The 25,170-nt window shown below is 47.4% G+C and overlaps 1 protein-coding gene across 15 annotated transcripts in view; it reads right to left on the bottom strand.

Annotated features, from left to right (window-relative positions):
• ZNF532 (zinc finger protein 532) overlaps positions 1 to 25,170 on the bottom strand; it is a 114,664-nt gene that overhangs the window by 53,227 nt on the left and 36,267 nt on the right. For 13 of the 15 annotated variants that reach the window (XM_060118146.1, XM_060118151.1, XM_060118148.1 and 10 more), the window contains one exon: positions 3,358 to 5,720. In XM_060118146.1, the coding sequence (XP_059974129.1) occupies positions 3,358 to 5,720 (2,363 nt within the window). Of the gene's footprint in view, positions 1 to 3,357; positions 5,721 to 14,017; positions 14,140 to 15,089; positions 15,196 to 25,170 lie in introns of all 15 variants that reach the window. The other 2 variants (XM_060118152.1, XM_060118155.1) reach the window with 2 other exon arrangements.

The following is a 25,170-nucleotide window of genomic DNA, read 5'->3' as shown; positions in this document are numbered from 1 at the left end:
TGAATCTACAATTACCTAAAAATAAAAGGTTTAATTTGAAAATGGGATGATCTGAGAAGACTCAAGGCATTAATGAACACGGAATACTTTCAGCATTATCACGTAAAATTTTTAAACTACCTCGGCAATCGTAAGTAGAAGGTGGGCAGGACAAAGGAAGGGAGGAATATCCCTGACGGGAGGGAGGGAGGGAAGGAGGAAGGCATATCCCCGCTGCCAGGGAACCGGCACACCTTTCTCTAGGTCTGGTCAACGGTCAACTCACACGCGGAAAGGCACTGAGCAAGGGCCCGTGGGCCGGTTAGTCTTGCCAGGGCCCTGAGGTCACACCCTTTAGCCTCCAGAATCAACGCCAGCTGGGGTCAGTACAGGAAGCTGTTGTACGTGACTCTCGAAGCCTACGTGCAGACGTAGGGAAGCCCGGCCCGGGCAGACCTGAGAAGAGCCAGAAGAGAAAACGGGCAGCTGCGGGCCCGCGGCCGACCCTGTAACGGTCCCCACGTCGGGCAGTGAGGCAGCCTGCTCTGGCTCCAGTTCACCCACGCGTCACCAGGAACGGGGAGGCCAACGGAGACACGGAAGGCAAGACGGAAAGCAGGCGCTCAGGGAGAGACTGTGCTTGAGGGGCCCTTCGATCTTCTTACGAAATCGAGAAGTTGAACTAAGTGTCCTAAGTGCCCTTGTCAGAGAGGAAAGAGTTCATACAGGTGGGCTTTTCCCCCACACTTAAATGTAAGTTGACAAACTGTAAACCGGCCAGCGGTCGTGTGAATGGCAAACTGGAGAAGACGAAACGAAGAATTCTTCTCTTTTCTCTCCCGTCCTTCCTGTCTTCAGCCCCAGCCTCCCATCGCCATGGGTACCTGATGCCGCGCCAGGGACCCACCACAGGTGGGGACCCCCCGAGCTCCCGCTACACTTGAGGCTGGGACAGCAGGAGCTGCACGGATGCCACAGGCCTCCTGGGCTGCAGGAGAGACTCTAGGAGGGGGTCAAGGAGGCTGAACAAGGGGCAGCCGCTCCGCACCCAGGGGCGCAGGCTGGGCGGCCGGGTGAGAGACCAGGCTGCCCCTGGGCGCGCAGAGCCCCCGGCTGAGCCTGAGGAGAGCGGCAAGCTGTGGAGGGGATACCGTGGTGAAGGGGACGGTTTGGGTGAAGCAGGGGCACCGGGAGCGGGAGAGGCGCCACGGGGTGTGCTGGCGCTGCCAGCCAGGCGGTGGCTGGCTCGGGCGGCAGCTGACGCTCACTCGACCGAAATGCTCTTCTCAGGTGGGCTGAGCGGACCGCAGCTCGGCAGAGTCAGAGGAAGGAAGCAGAACGGGGTGACTGTCCGGCCTCGTATTACCTGGCCCTGGAGTTAACATATATTCTGCCCCGACGCACCCTGTGGTGCTCCAGGGGAAACAGGGGAGCTGCGCTACACACCTGTCCCAGCAGAATACAAAGAGTCCAGGCAAAGCAACCACCCACACAAGAAGAGACGGCAATCTCTTTCCCTGAGGGAAAGCGCTTCCCTATTTGACCCCAGTTCGGCGGATGAGCCTAAATGGTTAACAGAGAACAAAAATGAGGGGAAAACAGGGAAGAAAGGGTCCCCAAGGGAACAGACATCTCTCAAGGCAGCTCCACATGCCAATACGGACCAGCACATGCGAGCCGGGACATACTCCACCACCTGTGCAAAATACCAGCAGAACAGAGAGAACCACGGAAACGGCTTTTGCTTTTTTTACGGCATCCTTTTAAGACAGAAAGAAAGACTGCCCCTTTGATGAAGTGGTGACCAGGTAAGAGGAGCCCAGACAGAACCCAAGCCCTGTCACCAGGACGCGCTTTGGGGGCTGCATCAATCGCTTCTTCTTGAACCAGCTTAGCCACCTGAGCACTTTACTGTCAGAGCCAATGAAACAGGTAACATCCAGTGTTCTCGATGCAAGAATGTTCTCGAAACTCTTTATCGTCTCCATTTCAAATCAACTGAATGTCCAGAGGAAAAGTCACTGAGGTATTCTTGATCTTTTGTTCCCCAAACTCAAATCCTACAAAGAACTTAACTCAGCAGTTGCCCTCGGGGAGCTGATCACAGTGGAGGTACCAGACGTCTGAACCACAGCATAAAGTTCCTTGTCACAGGATAGTGGAGGCAAAGAAGGGAAAGATCAGTTTACCACTGGGTCTTCAAAAACAGAAGTTTGAGCCAGAGTATATCAGCTCAAACTAGCGCCCCTTCCAATATCACAAGCTTCCTGGTTTGCACAATAAATCATATGGTCTCTCTAGCTTGAATTAGTTTCACTCAACATGCCCAGTTACTTCCATATATCTGTAAAACACATTTATCTATCGCCCAGAAGTTGCCTCATGGAGAGAAGCAAACGGCAGAGATAAAACTGCTGACTGACGTGCACTGTGAAATACATCTCACCAACACCGACCTACACTTCACCGCAAAAAAACAAACCCCAAATGCCACAAACAAGGGATTTCCCTGGTGGCACAGTGGTTAAGAATCTACCTGCCAAGGCAGGGGACACGGGTTCAATCCCTGGTTCGGGAACATCCCACATGCCACGGAGCAACTAAGCCCGTGCGCCACCACTACTGAGCCTGCGCCCTAGAGCCCATGCACCGCAACTACTGAAGCCCGCGCACTCTAGGGCCTGTGCTCTGCAAGAAGAGAAGCCACCGCAGCAAAGAACCAACGTGGCCCAAAAAAGAAAAAAAAAAAAAAAAAATGCCACAAACAAACTCAAAGGTATTCTATTTAAATGGATGGGTTTTCCGTTAGAAGCTTAAATTCACTGCAGTGGAGAATATTACTGAATATACCAGACCAACACCTTAAGTAAGCAGGCACTCCTGAAAAGTGGGTATCAACTGGGTGTGTTTAACTGTAAAAGACAATAATTATAAACAACAACAGGAAATTTTTAAACCCCACTATGGTCGCTAATAAATGACTCAGGAACGCTGGTGACGCAGCCTGACTTGAACACTTAATCCAATGGGTCTATACTATCACTCGCTAGAGCTCAGACTTACCACATAAATTCCAATCACCCAACAATTAAAAACTCCTTTACGTACCCTAAATCTAAGGTGCCATGACCCAACTAGTACACAGTTTCTAACTGTCTAAAAGAATCATCTTCAAAAAAACTGATTTTTAAACAAGAGTCATATTTCAGCATTGCTCTATGAAAACAATCCTCTCTCACGTGTGAGCGTGTGTACACAAATACACACACACATCCCCCCATTTAACTGAGCTCCCGCCCCTAAAATCAACGGCATGGTATACAGCACTCTTGTCTACAGATTCATCACCGAGATCCCGAAATGGAAATGATACCCTACTTGTCCACTTGTATCTGCAGCCTGCTGGAAATGAGTGGCCAGCGACGTCTCATCCTGGAAAACTTCATTACACTCCAAACATTTCAGACTATGCCTACAGAGCTTGGATGGGTCTTCATCCAGAGGCATAGCTGGAATGATGGGTGTGCTGGAAGGGGCTGATATGACTGTCCCGGTTATGCCAGACTGAATTTTTGTTACAGTGTGTGTGCCGGCTCCCGAGGAGCTCGGGAGGGCGGAAGATGAAGCAGGAGTATTGCTTGATGGAGAAACAATCATCTGATCTGCTGGGACTGGCTTCAAGATCAAGTGCGAACACTGCATCACCACTCCCTTCTCCTTGTGCCCGCGGGCATGGGACAGAAGACTGCACTTGTTGTAAAAAACGAGGTTCTTGGTGCAGTGGTTGCACGTTACTTCGATGCGCACGCTGCGCCTGTCGTAGTGTTGGGTCAGGCTCTTCTCGAGGGCGAAGGAGTCCCCACACTCCAAGCACTTGTAGCCGCGGGTCGGTAACGTGATGCCCGCGTTCGCAGGGGGACTAAGGTTCGGGATGTAAACTGGGACTGGGTTGACGCTGCTCAGCACCTTGTTGAAAGCTTCCACCACAGAACTCTGCAGGGAGGACACCACCTGGACCCGCGACACCTTCTTGGGTGGCTGTGAGGCCGCGGCGTTGATTATTGCCTGCTTTATTTGCTGCTGAGGTTTGGTGAGCACCTGGCGGAGCTCGGAGGTGGCCTGGGCGCCCTGAGGCAGAAGGTTAAGGTTGGCAAGGTGCACAGTCTTTGGCACGAGTTTGGCGTTGGCCAAGCTGGAGGCCGGCACCACGACGGTTTGCTGCTGGATGGCGTTGGCGGCTTTAATGATGGCGCTGCTGGCGCTCTGCACGGAAGCAGCAGATATGACCGTGGCTTTGACCGTCGTGTTGTTGGCGAGCTTCAAATTAATGACTTGAGACCCGGCCGTCTTCACGGCCGACACCGGGAGGAAGGCAGTCGCCACAGGCTTGATGGTGACCTGTTTGGGGGTCAGCTCGGCGGGGGCCACTGCGTTGGTAACGACCGCCGATTGCAGAGGCGCCCTGGGCGGGGAGGAAAGGACGGCGGCCGAGGTCGGAGACGACAGCAGCGACGTCACGGACGCCACCATGGACCCCATCTGCTCAGAAGGCTTTTTTCCGGCATCGAGATCGACTTCAGGCAACACCCTCGTCACTGTTCTCTTGATTTCCCCAGAAGACGTCTTGATGGTTTTTATGCGGACTTTGGGAATTGCTGGTGTTGACCCCGCAGGAGAGGATGGCGATCCCTTGCTACTGTTCTCACTGGAAATGCTCCTGGGACTATCCGGCTGCTTGAGGGATGCTTTTTTTGTCCCATCGATGAGACTCTGGGATTCCGGAGACTTTTCAATGGCTCTAGGGCTATCATTTACTTCTTTTGGTAACGGAGAGGCCTCCCGGGAGTTGGTCACTGGTTCTTTAGAGGAGTCGGAAGCGGCCTTTTTTGCACTAAGAGCCGCAATCGCAGCGATGCAGGAAGAAAGCTTGGAGGATGGCTTGGTCCTCGAGGGCACCGCACCGCCGAGGGAGGCGTCGTTCTTCTCCGAGCTCAGCTTGCCCTCGTGCACCCTGTTTTCAAGCACCTTTTCGGAGTTTTCCTTCAGTTTATCCTCCATTTTTCTGACTTTGAAAGGTTCATAAACACTCAGATTTATAGAATTCGTTTCCGTTTCTCTCTTGACAACTTTGTTTTTCTCTAGATTGCCTGACGTAGAGATGCCGGTTTTGCTTAAGCCTTCTCCCCCGAGTGCCTTCAGTTTGTCATAGTCCTGCTGGGGAACCGACCCTGTCAACACGTTCGATCTGAAACCCGAGCGCACGTCCTCTTTGTCCGGGGGGTCGTCCACCTCTATCTTCTCATCGTCGTCAAACTCTTCAGCACTGGAGATGGGGCTGAACTGGCTGAAAGCGGAGTCTTTTAAAGTCACCTCTGAGGTAGGCACGTCTCCTTTCAAGGACTTCGATCCGTCTTTACTGTAAGTGTCCAGAGAAGACGCCGAGAGAAACCCGTTGTGCAGGCCGTTGCCGGTGGGGTTGTGGCCGTCCTTCTCCGCGCCCTCGGAGGAGTCGATGTTCCGAACGTTCTTCACAATAACGCTGACGCCAACGTCAGAGGAGGACGGCGTGTGGGAGTCGTCCTCCGCATGGGCGTTCTGCTTGATGTGGCCTTCCTGGTCGTCGTGTCCGGACTCAATAGCTGCTTTGGGATCGACCATATCTGGGATGTCAAATGCTGCCAGGAGGTCATCAAAGTCTGGGGTCTTCATATCCCCCATGGTCATGAATTTGATCAGATGTTCTGTTAAACGAACAGAAAATAATTCCATCAGCAAGGAACATGCAGATAAACATCCCTGTAGGACTTACACGAACAGTGATGACTGCCACGAAAGAGTGGGTTGCCAACTGCACTTATTATGATGTCAGGACACTGAGCCAAAGTGAGCAAGTGTCCGGAAAACAGGTATAAAGCCCTGATGATTACAGCTTTGAAGTGATTCCTCCAAAATGCCGTGCAGCACTGCCAGCGTGGAGCCTCTCTAACAAGCTCATCAAAACTATTACAACACGAAGAGCAGGTTCTGGTGTAACGACTAGAAAATGTTATTTATCATTGGATTCACCTCACCATTTTCACAAAAAACTACTTCCAAACATATCTTGATCTTGACAGCATTTAATTCTACTGGCAAAATTACTGCTAACACAGTCACCATCAGATTTGGGATATCACATTAAAAGCAATATATTACAGGCAAAAACCCAATGACAGATTTCAATTCGTCCGCAGAAGTGAGCATCCCAACCCAGCACAGGCCGTCTACTGCTAATAAAGTTCTGTCTGAGATTTTCAAAAATCCCCCAGGAGCTCATTCCATCAGTTTTTACTTACTCTTAATTCCCTCCATTATGTTAGGGAAAAAAAACACTCTCCAGGCAGAAAAGTGTGGTGTCCCTTCCATCTCCCTCCCTGGTCTAGTGGTTTCGCTGGTTAAGGGAACGCACAGCTGTTTCCTAATCACTACTCAGCCAGCACAGTCTTGCAAATGGCTGTGGCAGCTGAGAAAGGCCTTCCATGAAATCACTCCCAGCACGTGACAACATGGACCCAAGGATGTGACAGAGCCCGGGGGAGGAAGGCCCTCTCTTTGGCAGCCAGGCTAGATCAGGGTGGACAACAGTCTATGAAGAAGTGTTTGCATTGGGGCTTCCCTGGTGGCGCAGTGGTTGAGAGTCCGCCTGCCGATGCAGGGGACGCGGGTTCGTGCCCCGGTCCGGGAGGATCCCACATGCCGCGGAGCGGCTGGGCCCGTGAGCCATGGCCGCTGAGCCTGCGCGTCCGGAGCCTGTGCTCCGCAACGGGAGAGGCCACAACAGTGAGAGGCCCACGTACCGCAAAAAAAAAAAAAAGAAGGGCTTGCATTAATGTGTACGAAGCCCTGGATGGTAGTAGGATGTAGAGTTTTAGGAAAATGGACAGTCACAGCAGTTACTAAAGATGAAGGATATATAAATACACAGACTGACTGGGGCCTTTACAAGGGGCCCTTCCACTGTAGGGGAGCTCTTCCTCCTCCCTGAACCCCCAGAGCACTCCATCTTATGATCCGATTACACTCTGTATGTATTACAGTGTGTGACTTGTCTCTTCTTACCCACTGGCCTGGTCAGCTGCCTGAAGACAGGCAATGTCCCACATGCCTTTGCACCATAAATGCCAAATAACCAACAGGACACAAGTCAGGGACCAGAACACAGGACCTACAATAACAACAGGCCCTGACCCTGCTCTGCCGACAACTCACTGCCTCTGAGACCCTCAGGAAGTAAGGGATCTCTCCGGGCCTGTTCCTTCCTTCTGCTGTGGAGGCCGGCGGCCAGGAAGAGAAGGCAAGAAGGAAAGGGAAGAGGGAGAATGAAAAACTGGAAAGGGAAGGAGAGGGAGAGAGAAAGAAAGCAAAGGAGACGAAGGGAAGAAGAGAGGGGAATCGAGCAACAATCAACGTCGGAAGAAACAGGGATCACCGCTGACCTTAGGCAACTTTCAATGGAAGAATCGGCCTAAGTGACTTGTAGGCACCTAGACTCTTTCCTTGTCAATATTTACTACATCATTCCTCCTTTAAGTCTGCTTTAAATCACTGAGAAGTTGTCTTTCATATTTTACGAAAGAAATGATTTTTTTCTTGTACAATCTGTAAAAAATCATGCATTCCTAATAAAAATAACTATGAGGATCACAGTAGCATTTCTACTCAGGCAACAATAAACATACCCGTGAAAATTCACATTAACCATAAATCCATCATCAGCTGCTAAGACAACCTCAGCATATCCACCCACTCTGGGACACATCCAAACACTTCAAAGAATTTCGTTGGGAAAAACTACTGTTGAAGATGAAACAAGCACTTATGGCTCAATAGGAGCTGAAGAATAAATCACTTTCCAGGGTTTCCCTGGTGGCACGGTGGTTAAGAATCCGCCTGCCAATGCAGGGGACACGGGTTTGAGCCCTGGTCCAAGAAGATCCCACATGCCACAGAGCAACTAAGCCCGTGCGCCACAACTACTGAGTCCACGTGCCACAACTACTGAAGCCCGTGCGCCTAGAGCCCATGCTCCGCAACAAGAGAAGCCACCACGATGAGAAGCCCGCGCACCGCGACGAAGAGTAGCCTCCGCTCGCCACAACTAGAGAAGGCCTGTGTGCAACAACAAAGACCCAAAGCAGCCAAAAATAAATAAATTTTTTAAAGTGCATTAATAAAAAAAGAGATAAAGCAACAGAAAAAAATCATAAAAAAAAGAATAAATCACTTTCCATGCACTTATGTCTCAGAAGTCACATGTACTTTTCTCTAGATGGTTTGCTTAGCCTAGAGAGAACACTCTGGGCCACTTTTCTCCCAGATGGGTGCCTGCAGGACCAGACAGGGAATAATGCACCCCCGGCATCAAAGTACAACACTTCTAAGCATATAATGACATGAAAACATCTATATGAAGTCAAATCTAGCAAGAAAGTTTGGTATTATGATTTTCTTTTTTAAATGAAGCTGAACTGTAAAATGTGGGCAATGAAAAATCCATCTGTCAGACAACATACCCACTTAAGAGTCCACCCACTTAGGAATAATCCCTGAATGTCACCAGTTTTATTTATTTACTTTTTAATTTATTTATTTTATTTATATATTTTTGGCTGCGCTGGGTCTTCGTTTCTGAGCGTGGGCTTTCTCTAGTTACGGCAAGCGGGGGCTACTCTTCGTTGCAGTGTGTGGGCTTCTCATCACAGTGGCTTCTCTTGTTGCGGAGCACGGGCTCTAGGCGCGCGGGCTTCAGTAGCTGTGGCACGCGGGCTTAGTTGCTCCATGGCAAGTGAGATCTTCCCAGACCAGGGATCGAACCTGTGTCCCCTACATTGGCAGGATTCTTAACCACTGCACCACCAGGGAAGTCCCTCATCAGCTTTATTTTTAAGCATCATACTGCCTTTATAAATTGAATACTCACAATAAAACCACCATTAGCGAAGCATCCCTATGATCTATCTTTACCAGCCATGATGATCCAAGTTTGTAGATCACTTTTTAGAGAATTCAAAACATAGACTCATGAACCACCCCCCAAAACCCCACTGGAGTCGAATGGGCCTGAAAGGTGGGTTTTTTGTGTGTGTGTGTGTGTGTGTGTGTGGTACGCAGGCCTCTCACTGCTGTGGCCCCTCCCATCACAGAGCACAGGCTCCGGACACGCAGGCTCAGCAGCCATGGCTCACGGGCCCAGCCACTCCGTGGCATGTGGGATCCTCCCGGACCGGGGCACAAACCCGTGTCCCCTGCATTGGCAGGCGGACTCTCAACCACTGCGCCACCAGGGAAGCCCTGAAAGGTGGTTTTTTAATGCCACCACTTATCCAAAGCTGGGATCCAGGCTCTGGAGGTCCCCAGTGGTGGCTGGGCTCTGCCTAAATCTCTCAACCCTTTCTTTACAGCTACATGGGATTTATGTCATTTGCCCTCTCCTTATGATTTTGGTGAGCAAAAGACGTCATCCAGTTTCACACCATTCATCCTAGAGGGCAGTCAGTTCAGGAACAAAAAGAACATAACAGAAAATTCAAATACTCAGTGGGCAGTAGGCCCAGAACACACAACCACAAGAAATGATAAAAGGGTCACCACGTGAAACACAACTTGCTAAGCGACTGGCAGTTCACACTGGCAGTGCAGCTGGCAGGCATTCTGATGAATACTTGGAAGATTCATACATGAGCCGTACTATCTCCCTCCTGTGTACACACAACAGGGACCTGCCTGCCTTATGGACACACAGGTGCTCACATATGGCGGCGGCAGCAGCATTAAATCTGATCGTCAGTGGTAGGGTGTCGCCCACCACACTGCCGGTAGCTTTTCCCATCGGCACAAGTAAAGCAGAGCGAACGCTTAGAAAACCCCCGAGAGGAACCTCCACGTCTGCAAACCCCCCAAGGGGTCCAGAAGACATTCCTGATGCAGGAACAACTTTTTCTGTGGACATCTAGCCATACCTGCCCCCACCCCCCTTCCTCTAAACGCCTAAGATGTATATACTTGCTCTTTAGGGAAGAAGATAAACCCAGATGAACTCTTTGGGGTGAAGCCCTGGGACACTGTGGAGAGCTAAGAGTGAATTAGCAGCGGTTTAAAAACATATGAGTCAGCTCTCCTAGTTCACCTGAAAGAATCCTGACTATAACGTGAAAATGCACAGCGGGCCTAACAGGCCAAGTGCAGCGGCCGCTGAAAGCACATCGCGGTGTCTGAAACCCAAGACCACAGTGGCGGTGAGTTCACCTCTCCCGGGTTGTATAATCAATGTAATAAACACCGCTGTCTGTAACTTCCCACTTCTTTTTTGGTTTATAGAAATGTTTGTCATGCCCACAATCACACGGTCCTATTACCCTCACCCTTCCCACATTCTGGAAGGCAAGAGTGAATTTACCACTTGGGGGGAAAAATGCTTAACTCCTGCTTCATTTCTCCATTCTATCAAGTACAGAGAGAAAAGTTTATGTTTGAAAGTTTTCTTTACTTTTGTTCACCCCAATTCCTAAGTACTGCTGTAAAAATAGATTCTTCTGCTTAAAAACATTACAAAGATAAATCTCAGTCTTCTCGTTTAAAAGATAAGATAGGGGCTTCCCTGGTGGCGCAGTAGTTGAGAGTCCGCCTGCCGATGCAGGGGACACAGGTTCGTGCCCCGGTCCGGGAGGATCCCACATGCCGCAGAGCGGCTGGGCCCGTGAGCCATGGCCGCTGGGCCTGCGCGTCTGGAGCCTGTGCTCCACAGAGGGAGAGGCCACAACGGTGAGAGGCCCGCGTACCGCAAAAAAATAAAAAAGATAAGATAAAAAGATCTCATTTTAGCTTCCCTTTCCCTCAACAGCTTGACTTTCAAACAGAATTAGTTTTAGTTATTGCAACAATGTCTTTCATCTCATTTAAACCCTGTAAAATACAGCTTCCTTCAAAGGCACTAACAGTCTTTTAATTTAAAACTAAACCCCCTATAAATAACGTATAACTCACTAACAGCATTTGTGCTTAATGTATAAAAGTCCTTTCACCTTGAAAATGTCTGGGGGGGAATGCAAGGCCTGTTTATAAAAAAAGAAAATCAAAGAGCTCCAGTCTGTCACAAGGTCACTCTATTCCCTCCTATGACACAGACAAAACACTTCCTTTCCTACCAAAGTCTCTTAAAATTATAGTAAGCTATTTCATCTTTGTTGGTAAAAGTCAAAAGTTATCAAATCTTAAGAAAAACCCATTCACCCCTTAATCATACTTCTTATACTTTGCAATAAAAAACCGTTCTTCATGGAGCCACTTGTCAATTTCCAACTACAGGATGATGGCATTGAAGCTCCCAGACATAATGTAACCACTGAACCCAACTGCAAATAACCCCCAGATACACGCCTGCAAAATGAATATGCAAAGGTCAATGTGACCGGTGACAACACATCGGCTTCCCCATGTAAATGGAGAAACTAACATTTCCTTTAATGAAAATCAATAAACGCTAAGTCATAATAATCCCAAAGAAAAACAAATCAAAGTCTACAGATAGCCTCAACAGCATTATACAAACTTTTCAAAGAACAACTATGATAATCCAAGGTCTGTTATCCTTTTGGGGGACTATATCTGTCAGTTTTCTGGCACTTATCTGGCCACTGAAGCCCTTTTCGAAGAAGTAATTCAACAGATGAATGAATCTAACTCACAATTCTAACCTTCTTTTCTTCAAATATGCAATGTTCTTATAATGTGTGTTTATCTTATGCAATGCTTCACATTTAGTTTGTTCCTCACAGAAAATGACTTAGCACCCTCAGGTTTCATGTCTTCAAAGAAATAAGCAGGGGGTTGGTTTCTCCCGGCCTCTACCTCCCAAGCCCTGCCTTTCCCCTCACACTAGTACACACACACCCCTGGCTCTTTCTTCTTCACCAATCCCTTTTCACCTTTACCATTTTCAACGCTCTCCATCATGACATCTCTTCAAACACAGAAGAGAAAAAGACATCACATCTCTTTTTCCCCAACTGACCATTTCCTTCTCCCTCACTTCAATCTGAATTGCTTATCAGGGAAAAATATTTTCTCACTGCAATTCCATCCCCAACAGCAGGTTCAGTTACACAAATCTGCTTCATGCTTCTTTGCTCCCTCTTCCTAAACCAGCTGGGAAGAGATGTCAGTTTTGTGAAGTTTAAAACAAAAAACAGAAACAAAACAAAACACCTGATCGGCTACGTCTCTGCCCCAGTGCTGCTGTCTAGGGAAGGGTGGGGGATGGACAAGGAGACTGGGCCCCCAAAACTGGCAGACACTTAGGTCTCAAAAAAATAATAACTAAAAAAATATATAGGGCTTCCCTGGTGGCGCAGTGGTTGAGAGTCCGCCTGCCGATGCAGGGGACACGGGTTCGTGCCCCGGTCCGGGAAGATCCCACATGCCGCGGAGCGGCTGGGCCCGTGCGCCATGGGCGCTGAGCCTGCACGTCCGGAACCTGTGCTCCGCAACGGGAGAGGCCACAACAGTGAGAGGCCCACGTACCACACACAAAAAAAAAAATATATATATATATATATATATATATATATGTACACACACACAAACACACATACACACATGCATGGCTATGTGTGTACAGCATTGAGGGAAAAAATAAGCAATAATAAATGGAGCTATGGAATCTCTTAAATACATGCCAGTTGAAGGCCCCATACAAGTGCCAAAACGCCAAAGAGAAGTGTTTATCTCCAACCTCCACACTAATCAGGCCCTGGGTGGATCAGGGCACCATGTAGGTCTGAGGCTCCTCTCCAGCCACTGGGAAGAAGTGTGACCCAGGACCACAGAGCGCCCAGCCCCTCTCAAGCTTCCAGCACTGGCGGGCGTCCCCCCCACTCCCTGCACACCACCTGCTGAGGCCAGAAGAACTTCACTTTCTAAACAGCCTCCAGCAGGGCAGCTGCCCATGTGTAACAAGACAGTTTACACATAAGGTGAAAAGAAAAGAATATACGTTTTCATTCTGTATGAGTTCATAAGACATTAGTTAATTCAGCTGCTGTCATCCAGAATAGAAATCTTCTTGTTTCACCGAATCCTGATGGTAACAATACTGACATACAGATACTCTGGCCAAGGCCGTGTTTTCTTCTTCAGTTAATACCTAATAACTCCTGATTTGAAAAACCACCGATGTGAAAGTTCAAACTGCTTCTGGAAACACAAACACAGAGGCGCTTCATCAGGGCACAACCCTGGGAAAGACAAGAATATATCCAGCCCCTGCCCTACCCTGTGGTTATCCCTCACTTTTCCCTCAAGGCTACACCTATGAGCGCCTCCCCTTTCCAACTCCACCCACCCTTCCTCCCACAGGAATCGAAGCAAACGGTCCCTACAAACCTCGGCCTTTTCCAGAAGCTCGACTCACAGTTCTTGGCCTACTCCTTGCATCACTCCCAACTCCAAGCACTCACAGGTCACACGAAAGCTCTGCAGTAAAAAGCTCCTTTGCGTCTTCCACATGGTTCTGCGGCTGCCAAGGGTACCTCTGGAGAGGACTGCAGCAAATCCCCGCTCCTCGTGCCCCTGGGCGACCTCTGTGTCACTGTGCCCCACCACCCTCTCTTTTCCTTCTCATTAACTCCCACCCTGCCAGGGGACAGAGGCCGTTTCTAACCTTCCCCTGGTACCTACTCCACACCTCCGTCCTTCCACAGTCAGCTTCAAAGACAACAGGCAGGACCCCTCCCCACGGTCCGCCTGCCTTCGGACCCTACCTGATCCAGCACAGCTGGCCTTTCCCAGCTGTCCTCACCGGGAGGTTGCCGCCCCGCTCCGGGGCTTTTGGCCGCGTCTATTACCTCTACCTACTGGCTACAGAGACGTCCCCCAGCCTCGACCTGGAGACCCTACCCTCGTGCTCTGTCCATGGGCACAAGGCCTTCACGGTCAAGTTCTCAGTCGTCGGGGAGATCCTACACCACCCAGCTCCTTCCCCACCCCTTTGCTACCCACTCGCCTGAAACCACTGTTAAAATCCAGGCTGTAGGAGGAAGCGTGGAGGGGACAGCAATGTTCTGTATCACAACTGTGGGGCTGGATACACACGTCTACGTCTTTGTCAAAACCCGGAGAGTTTTACTGTGTGTAAACAAAAAATAAAAGCCATCAGGAATGAGGAGAGGCCCCAAATAAGAGACCAAGTGTAACAAAGAACTAACTGTATCACAAGCAGATGACATAACACCCATGCTGAAGAGACGGTAGGGAGGAAGAGAACCCACCCAAGTAACTCTGGAAAACAAAACCTTGACTATATACTGTAAGGCTACAGAGAAAGGGAACTGTATACAACTAGCGTCCTCCACTTAGCTGAAAACTGCTGAAATTTGAGTAAAGTCTATAGTCTAGTTAGCATTATACCAGTGATAACTTTTTAGTTTTGATTAATATGTTATAATTATACAAGGTGGCTAGGGAAAACTGGGTAAAGGGCACCTGGAAATTCTTTGTATTATTTTTGCAATTTTTCTAGAAGCTAAAATTATTCCAAAATAAAAAATTAAATGAGAATGCATGCGTTCATTTAATAGTGTATAGCTACTAAATGAAATAAAGCGAGTGCCTCATAGCTAGAAAACGCTCCAAAAACGGTCCATTCCCATTCTTTGTTGCCTTGTGCTGGTCCTTGCTGCCTGTGTCCTTTCTTACTGCCACTGCCTTTCAGCAGAATTTCATTTTCCAGACATCCTGTCCTCTCACGGACCCTGCAAGCACTGCTAGAAGCCCCTCGGGTTTCCCCCGACTCCCTGGCTCTTCCCCTCCTGGGTCCCTTCAGACTCTGTCATCTACCTTTGTCCAAAGGCCACCTCGGCCACCCCAGTGGTCACAACAATCCCATATATTCACAGAACTCACACATGTCTACCTACAGCCCTAATTCGGCCTTCAGAGCCACCTTTCCGACTGCCAGCTTTATATGCCACTTGACTCTCCCAACAGGAGGTCAAACTTACACTAAAGCCCTCCTTCGTTTTCCCTCCCAACCTGTCCCCCCTCCAAGTCCTCACCACGTTGTCCATGACACTCACCTCCACTAGGAAAACATTAAAAACCCTTCACATGCTGCACTTCACGCACTGCGAAACACAGACGCCAGTTTTGAAGGACCTTACGAGGCTTTTCACAAATGCAGCACTGAAATACATAGAGTAAATGCTGAATTTTTCCACGTTGAACAGATTTCTTTCTGCAGGACAGCCTCTATTATGCTAACAAATATTATAAGTCTCCAAAAAGAGGGATGCTATAGTTCCCAAATTTTGATCTAACCACAGGTCATTTTTCCTGAGCTGTGAACACAAATGCCAGAATGATTTCCCAGAGGGCTGCACCAATTCTGTCGCTGCCACCGTGCATTAGAGTTACTTTAAGCCCACCCTGCCCCCCAACTTTATAAATATTTATGAGGCAAAATGATGAGCTCTTATACAATTTCTACATTACTAGAAAGTTTAAACTTTTCCTAATATGGTTTGCTTACTAGCTGTAAAAGAAATATTTGTTCTGTGACTGATGAATGAATGCATGGAGGGAGATGATGAATTTCCTATTTACTTCTCTCTGCAGCTCCATGAAATCACTTCCCGACCTACGTTCCTGTCACTTAACTAATAAGAGCATACAAAACCCCATCCATACAGTTCCCTAAAATAAACTAGTTTCTATGGACAAACTCTGGTGAAGAGAATGGGCTTTAATGTCCCAGCGGCAACACGCAGACAGTGCGGTGTGAGGCCCAATGTCCCTCCCAGCACTAACATTCCCTGTGCTCTCTGGCTTCTTTGTGTTGGAAAGTTTTCCACCTAAAAATGGAGATCACAGCATACACCCAACCCCAGGGCTGTGCTATTTAGACATCTAGAGGGAACTCGGTCATGATCAAATACACCACACAAAAAGCACAGAAAGCATAACATTCAAACACGGAGGGCAGGCGGTCAGAGAGTTTCAAGGAATGTTCCTACTCTTTTCATCCCACAACCAGACCAGAGACCTGCAACCACAGCCAGGAGACCTGTGTGGCGGACAGGTTCCTCGTCAGCGTCTGCATCTGAGCAAGAGAAGAAAGGAGCCTAAGTGGGCAGCACTCTCAGCAGGGGGGGCTGGTACCAAGGGGCTAGGGGTCAAAGGTCAGGGGCTCACCTTGTCCAGCACAGAACCCACAGGCTGAGGCGTGAGCCTCAGTCGGGATCAGAATTAGAGGCTGAGGTGCAAATGACCCAGCAGGTCAGAACCAGGGAGGTGGACAAAGAGATGCTCAGACCAGAGGCGTGGGGCACCGCCCTCACCTGAGCTCCACAGCACCCAAAGGACAGCAAAACTCTAGCACTCCATGGTGGGCAAAGCTTCCCAAAAGCAGTGGCAGCAAGCTTGGCAGTCACAGCTGAAAGGATTCTGGCTGCTCGGTGCCCTGCAGAAGACATACTGTCCTCCACGGATGCATGGAAGGTCAGGGGTAGACCTGCCTTCTCCAAATCCTCAGGACCCTCACGAGAAAGTTTTCCCCACAGGAGATCCAAGAATTCTATCAAGCTCTAAGTTTTGAGTCTCAGTTAGTAAAATAAAATAAAATAAAAAACTAATTAATAGGACTTCCCTGGTGGCGCAGTGGTTGAGAGTCCGCCTGCCGATGCAGGGGACACGGGTTCGTGCCCCGGTCCGGGAAGATCCCACATGCCACGGAGCGGCTGGGCCCGTGCGCCATGGGCGCTGAGCCTGCACGTCCGGAGCCTGTGCTCCGCAACGGGAGAGGCCACAACAGTGAGAGGCCCGCGTACCACAAAAAAAAAAATTAAAAAAAAAACCAACGGATTAATAATTAATGTGATGTGGGGAACAGAAAGGAAAATGTGTATCTCTGTTTTGAGACAAGGAGTAAAGAAGAGTATTCACTTCAGCTTACAGTCCCCCTCACACTTAATAGCAAGACATGTGCTCAGAAGGTTCTCAGACAGGGTTTCCCAGGAAGGATAAATACAGAGAAGAAATTACATCCGGAAGATGTGAATTTTATATCATCCCAGTTGCCTACACTTTAATCAATCTCCTTCATTTAACTATACTGCTACCCTTGGCATTCTCTACCATCTAAGCTGCACCTTAAATTGGGGAATAATAAATGCAAACCTCTAGCTCCCAGGTCCATTTTATTTCAGCTGCTTATTTTGCCTTGATAAAACCAAATGCTCAAAATTTAATTTTAATAGGTTTTTAACTATCTCCCTAAGGTTCATGAATCTGTAAAATTCTTGTAAAAACTGTAATAAAAGACAAATCACAGACCAAAAATATCACCCACCCAAACGCAATCTAAATTTGTAGCCAGATTCCTATGTAGTGTTGATACTAGAACACAAAACACATTTTTAAAAGATATAAAAGCAGCTTGATTGCCCATCCAAGGAATAATTTTGTATTGATCTAGGCTAAAATTCTGACAGCTATAAAAACCAGATCTGGGGGGCCTCCCTGGTGGCGCAGTGGTTGAGAGTCCGCCTGCCGATGCAGGGGACGCGGGTTCGTGCCCCGGTCTGGGAGGATCCCATATGCCGCGGAGTGGCTGGGCCCGTGAGCCATGGCCGCTGGGCCTGCGCGTCCGGAGCCTGCGCGTCCGGAGCCTGTGCTCCGCAACGGGGGAGGCCACAACAGTGAGAGGCCCGCATACCGCAAAAAAAAAAAAAAAAAAAAGCAAAAAAAAAAAAAACCAGATCTGGGGACTTCCCTGGTGGTGCAGTGATTAAGAATCTGCCTGCCAATGCAGGGGGCACGGGTTCAAGCCCTGGTCTGGGAAGATCCCACATGCAGCAGAGCAACTAAGCCCGTGGCCACAACTACTGAGCCTGCACTCTAGAGCCTGCGTGCCACAACTACTGAGCCCACATGCCGCAAGTACTGAAGCCTGCGCACCTAGAACCCGTGCTCCGCGATAAGAGAAGCCACTGCAATGAGAAGTCCACGCACCGCAACAAAGAGTAGTCCCTGCTCGCCGCAACTAGAGAGAGCCTGCACGCAGCAATGAAGACCCAACTCAGCCAAAAATTTTTAATTGATTAATTAATTAATTAAAAAAAAAAACAGACCTGGGCAACCATATGAAAAGATTTTATAGGAAAATGAAGAAATGAGTCATGTGAGGTGAACCCAGCACTGGGGCAGATGCCTGGCAAAGACCAAAAGTGAGGACAGCCAGCACCGAGACCTGGGTTTCTAACACTGCTGTCCACTAGAAAAAGAGACCAGCGCTCCTTGAAGAAATGGCCAATTCCAGCACTGGGCAGGAAATGCACAAAATGAGCCTGGAGCATTCTGTAGTGCCAGAAATTAAGGAAGTGCTCCAAAGCAAGACAAAAAGAAAGGAAACAAACTTCATTGAGAGGAACATGTCAGAGGGACACAGAGGTGAACCGAAAGGGCTCCCAACGGCTCAAGCTGGTACAATTTGAGAAACAAATAAAGCAATACTGGGTTATAACCTGAATTATAAAATAAACATCCATGAGTCCATACTGATACAAATGATTGAATAAATGGGGAAAGGCAAACAAATCTCCTGTGCAGAACTCCAAATAATTTATGTAGATGCCCTACCCTTGCGGAGGTGAAGAATCATCCCACTCCTTAAATGAGTCTCCTCCAAAGACGACAGTACGGAAAGCAAGAGAAAAGAGTAACTCCACAGTGGAAAAGCCTCACCAACACTATCTGAGCCAGGTGTCCAAGGTCAGCATCAACAGTGATAAGTCATATGGATAGTACGTCCCCTTGATATGACAGAACAGCAGGTTATCCCAGAAACCCATCACACCCCAGCCTGACCACAGGGAAAACATCCGACAAATCCCAGTTGAGGGACCTTCTACAAAATTCCCTGACCAGTCCTGCTCAGAACTATCAAGGTCATAACAAACAAGGGAAGTCAGAGGAACTGTCACAGCAAGAGGAGTCTAAGGCGACATGGTGACTAAATGCAATGTGATCTCCTGGATGGGATCCTGGGACAGAAAAAGGACACTGGGTAAAAACTGAGGATATCTAAATAAAGCATGGACTTTAGTTTTTTTTTAAAAAGTAAGACAGAGATAATGAATAGTTAAGAGAATGGGGGGGGTATTAAAATGCAAAGAGGGGAGGTGGGATGAGCAGAAGTCGGGTACTTCTATCCTTTTACTCCCAAAGAACGTTGGCGACTGGAATTATAAACAAGAAGTGATTCCTAAAATGTTTAAATAACAGCTCTGCATATGTGGAGATTAATTTTCCAGTTTATCCTCTTACCAATAAGCTGCCTCAAGGTCAGCCACTGAGTAATCAAAACAGCTTTGCAACTTTTAAAACCTAAGTTTATTAGAAATAGAATTTCTAAAAGTTTGCACTCTCCATGCTTTCTTGCACACAAAATGATGGAGATGATCGTCTGCTACTACAGGCAGCCCCAGTCTGTGGCCAGAGACGATAAACGATTTATTTGGTTTCTCTTTATGCCCAAGCGCTGGGCAACTGGACTACTGAATCACTGACAGTTAGCTGTATAAAACAACAGCCTACATGGGGACTTCCCTGGAGGTCCAGTGGTTAGGACTTCGGGCTTCCACTGCAGGGGACACAGGTTCGATCCCTGGTCGGGGAACTAAGACCCCGCGTGCCATGTGGCGCAGGCAGAAAAAAACAGCCTGAAAAATAAGTCCCCCCAGCAATTTGGTTATACAGGTCGCGTGGAAAGAAATGAATCACTTACCCCTCCTGTCATCCTTCAGGTGTCTTCTAACAAGGCCAGCCTTTCCTTTTTTTACAATAACAGCATAACTGGGTTTTGCCAGTCCAAAAGTTAACAGCTAAAATGGGAAATACTGTTTCCCTTTAAATAAATTATATGCAGTATAAGTTCCCAACCAAATATTAAAATCCACACATATCATGAAGCCAATGTAATGAACAGCCCACATACAGGAAAGCAAAGCAAGGTACACATTTCAGTTTTTAAAACTGTGATAAAATATACATACCATAAAATTTACCATCTCAAATATATACATTTAATTTTTATATGAAATTTTTCTCTCTCACCAAGTCCTGTATCTTTTCCTTGGCAACGTTACATCCATGCTGATCATAATCCCCGTCACTCCTCTCACTTTGGACCATCCCATCTTACACCCAGAAAAACACAACACTCCGTTCTCTATGCTCTCATTCAGAACTGCCAGATTCATGTTTCTAAAACTACACTTTAATCCTATCTATCACTCCCTTCTATTAAAAATCCTTGAATCACCTTCCAAATTAAGTCCAAATTCCTTGGCCTGACACCAAAGACCTTATTTAATCAGAGCCCAACCACTGTTCTCCTTGGGCAGGAGCGGGGGAAGACACACACCTTTCCTCCTAGGGCCATGCTATTTCTTAACCTAGAATCTCTCTCTCTCTCTCTCTCTCACACACACACACACACACACACACACACACACACACACACACACACACACACACACACACACACACACACACACACACACACACACACACACACACACACACACACACACACACACACACACACACACACACACACACACACACACACACACACACACACACCCTCCATTAGCCAAGGATGAAGAACCCATTCCTCAGGTTTTTCTGAAGAAAGAGCCTCAATTTCCTCATCTTTAACATGAGGACTAATAATCACTGCCATATCATAAGACTGTTGTATTTAAGAAAACAATATGTACGAAAAGAACCAAACATATAGGCATTAAAATGCTATTTTCTTCCTCTTTGTCTCTTTGTTAGAATAATAAAACAAACTGTGGGGGGTGGGGAAGGAAAAATGAAGAAATGTTCTTGAGACAAGAAAGTGAAGTAGTTTTGAGGTGATGATGGTCTGACTGGAGAAAAAGGAGGAGGAGGAACATTCTTCGGTACTTTACAGAACGATGCCCTGGCTCTTTATTACATCTCATTTCATCTCAAAATGCTGGCCCCTTTCCTAGTGTAGATGTGCCTCCAAGGCCTGCTCTAGGGACCACCCACTGGTGGCTCACCTGGAGTTCATACGTTGAAAAGAATAGTTTCCTCTTAAAGGGCAGCAAAATTTCAACTCACAAAGCAAAATACCTCACTATGTCTCTGGCTGCCCTATAACTCTCTCTTAATTCAGAAGCTCTGTCCTCCCAGTCGAGGATAACCAAGGACTAGCTGCGGTCTCACGCGCTCCCTGCCTAACCCTGGTCCAACCCAAACCTCTGGACCATGTTCACACGCTGACTGACAGGTCACCAGAGCCCAGCTCAGACCAGGCCCTGCCCAGAGGGCTGAGCGCCAGCCTGAGCAGCCATAACACGCCATGGGCGGATGAACGCCTTGCTGGGAGTCCAGCATCATGCCCCCAGCCAGGAGCCCCCATCCTAGAGAAGCAGTGTCCAAGTCCTAAACCAACACCAACAAGTCACTACGCCAACAAAAGCTAGAGAAAAACAGGAATGCAGACTGGGCTTGGAGAAAAGTCAAAGCAATAGTGGGCTAAGTGCCCCCCATATTGTAGAAGCATCTACCTCGTAGCCACCTCGCTCTCTGGAAAGATGAGTTCCCTTTCTTCAGGGAGAGAGGAAGGGAGGCAGTCTTGGAGGTGGGAAAGGAGAGGACCACAGCCTGGCAGGCTGTGAGCGCAGTGGGTGAGGTACAGAACCTTCAGAGGAATCCTGGAGTCCAGAAGAGATGGGGACAAAGCTCCCTGGCAGCTGCCCCAAGGAGAGGTTAGTATCCACTGTCAATCCCAAAGGCCATGAGAACTTGTGACCCTGTATTCATCACCATTTATAACAGGTGATGTTGTCTGTCTGTGGGTTTGTCTTCTCTACCTCACTGGCTCAGTCAGAGCTCAAAAGTCCATTTTCTAAAACTGCCCAAGAGCAGGTGTTGACTGACTAGTGAATGCATGGGAGTGAGAGCTGTTAAGTGACTGAAAGTAATACCCACTTTCCAAGCTCAGAGCCTCCACCTCCTCAACCTAGAAGGTACTTGGGGGCCTGGATTCAGAGGCTAACCTGCCAGCTCCAAGTCACCTACCCCATACAACCAGTATTCAGACACTTGAAAACTCCAGAAGCCAAGAGAACTTGAAGGCCACTCATCTGGGCTTGGCAATTCCCAGCTCTGAAAGATCAGAGGTTCCGGTCAAGCAAGGGCATTAAACAAGGGAATTAAAAAAGGCGGAGGAAAAGAGAGAGAATACAAAGGAAACTTCCCACGTCTGTCAAAGGGTACTTCAGTCAATCCTCAGAATGTAGAAGTAGAGAAATGGGCAGAATGCTTTTATATGTTAATATTTTATACATGGCAAGAACTTCTCACGAAAGAAAGTTGACTGAATTCATGAGTTTCTTTCCCTTCCCTCCTGAAATCCTACAAAGATGACATTAGAAGTATTTTTAAAAAGATAAAAATAGCATATATAGACAGAAAGTAGATATGTGGTTGCTTAGGGCTGGAGAGTTGGGAGAACTAGGGAGTGACAACTAAAAAGCACTGTGTTTTTTTTTTTTCTTACTCCATTTTATTTTACTTTTTTATTATTTTTTAAAATTGAGGGACTTCCCTGGTGGCGCAGTGGTTAAGAATCCGCCTGCCAATGCAAGGGACATGGGTTTGAGCCCTGGTCTGGGAAGATTCCACATGCCGCAGAGCAACTAAGCCCGTGCGCCACAACTACTGAGCCCGTGCGTCACAACTACTGAAGCCTGCACACCTAGAGCCCGTGCTCTGCAACAAGAGAAGCCACTGCAATGAGAAGCCCGCGCACCACAACAAAGAGTAGCCCCCGCTCACCACAACTAGAGAAAACCTGCGTGCAGCAACGAAGACCCAAAGCAGCCAAAAATAAATTAAAAAGAAAAGTTTTATTAATAACTAACTAAATAAATAAATAAATAAAATTGAAGTATAGTTGATTTACAATGTAGTGTTAGTTTCTGGTGTTCGGCAAAGTGATTCAGTTCTACATATATATCTATTCTTTTTCATATTCTTTCCCATTATAGGTTAAAGATATTGGATATAGTTTCCTGTGCTGTACAGTAGGACCTTGTTGTTTATCTCTTTTGTATATAGTAGTTTGTATTTGCTAATCCCAAACTCCTAATTTATTCTTTCCCCACTCCCCTTCCCCTTTGGTAACCATAGGTTTGTTTTCTCTGTCTGTTGAGTCTGTTTCTGTTTTGTAAATAAGTTCATCTGTATAATACTTTAGATTCCACATATAAGTGGTGTCATATGATATTTGTCTTTCTCTGTATGACTTACTTCACTTAGTACGACAGTCTCTAGGGCCATCCATGTTGCTGCAAATGGCATTATTTCATTCTTTTTTACGGCTGAGTAATATTCCATTGTGTGTATATATATATATATATATATATATATACTACATCTTTATTCATCTGTCAATATTCACTTAGGTTGCTTCCATGTCTTTGTTATTGTAAATAACGCTGCTTTGAACACTGGGGTGCATGCATCTTTCTGAATTAGATTTCTCCAGATATACGCCCAGGAGTGGGATTGCTGGATCATATAGTAACTATATTTTTAGTTTTTTAAGAACCTCCATACTGTTTTCCATAGTGGCTGCACCAATTTCCATTCCCACCTGTTAACAGACAGGGTTTCTTTTTGAGGTGATGGAAAGGTCCTATATCTGACTGTGGAGATGGTTACACAACTCTTGTGAAAAGACCAAAAACCACTGAACTGTATGGTACAAATGGGTGAATTGTATAGTATGTGAACTGGATCTCAATAAAGTTGTTACCAAAAATATACAGTATACACCCACAGGATAGGGCCATGAGAATGGAGCCAAAGCCAACATAAGACACAAGTAAAGTTTTGGGAAAAGGAAGAGGACAGTGGTCGAGAAGTTATATCCCAAGGTCCTGCAGGAGGGGGCTGCAGACATGGAGGACAGTTAGTCCCAGGGACTACAAAGAAGCTCAGGCCTTGGAATCAGCAAAGGGGACACGAGAGATGGAAGGAGTGGGGTGGGGCTGAAAACGGGGAGTAGATGAAGTCCGCATGTCCTTGTATGATGGGCATCTCCCTGTAAGAGCCCTTGGATGATGCCCTGACCCTCTGCCACATGGCGTAGCTGGGGGAAGGGCAAGAGGAAAATTCTCTGGGTTAACCAAAGCCATGGAGGCTCAAGATTCAGAGCCCCCATGGTGAGGCAGGAGATGGAAAAGCCTAGCCTTCCCTTTCCTCCACCCCTAAGGCCAAAAGCCAAGTTTATTCCCCAGGCAGAAGAATGGACCCCGAGAAACGAAAGCTCCAGGTGCTGATTTGTGGGATCCTTCAGTGGAGAGTCCAGCTCCATGAAGCCCAAGGACGGGTCTGGGCCGGCACAGCTTCCAATGAGCTTGTCACAGTCTCGTCCTTAAAGACCACCAGACCTGTGGAAAAGCCTCCCACACAAGACAGACCAAAGTAAACAAACAAATAAAAGAGCAAAATGAGGACAGAAATGCCTCAAAGAGTAGAGAAACATACGTACGTACACAAACACTATCCTCAGAGGAAAAAAGCAGGAAGTTATGGAGAAGCAGCACCCAAAGAACAAGAAGGAATGTTTAGAAAGAATAAATATTAATAACTGAAATAAAAGATAAAACAGGTAAAAAAAAAAAAGTCAAGGAAATCAGGGTATCTCTCAGAAAGTAGAACTAGAAAAGAGATCTGGACAATAGGAGAGAAAAGGCCTTAAAGTAAAAGTTCAATCCAGTGGGTCCAACATCTAATAAGAGTGCTTCAGAAAGAGAAAACACAGAGACTATATTATCAAAGAAATAATACCGGAATATATCTCCCAAGACCAAAGGAGTCAAGTCTCAGACTGAAAGGGTCCTCACAGAGCTGCCAGACACATCTGAATTTCAGATAAACGACAATTAGTCTTTCCCTAGAAGTACATTCCATTGTTTATCTGGGCTTTTTTTTTTTTTTTTTTTTTTTGGCTTAACCTGGCAAGCCTCTACCTCTGATGGCCCAGCACCTCCTATGACAAATGTCCACACCACAGCAAAGTCACAGAACACCCCAAATTTAAGAAACACAGCA

Source organism: Mesoplodon densirostris, chromosome 15 (genome assembly GCF_025265405.1).
Source record: "Mesoplodon densirostris isolate mMesDen1 chromosome 15, mMesDen1 primary haplotype, whole genome shotgun sequence".
NCBI classification, from domain to species: domain Eukaryota; kingdom Metazoa; phylum Chordata; class Mammalia; order Artiodactyla; family Ziphiidae; genus Mesoplodon; species Mesoplodon densirostris.
Note: the sequence above shows the minus strand (reverse complement) of the source record. Positions and strands in the feature narration are given on the sequence as shown.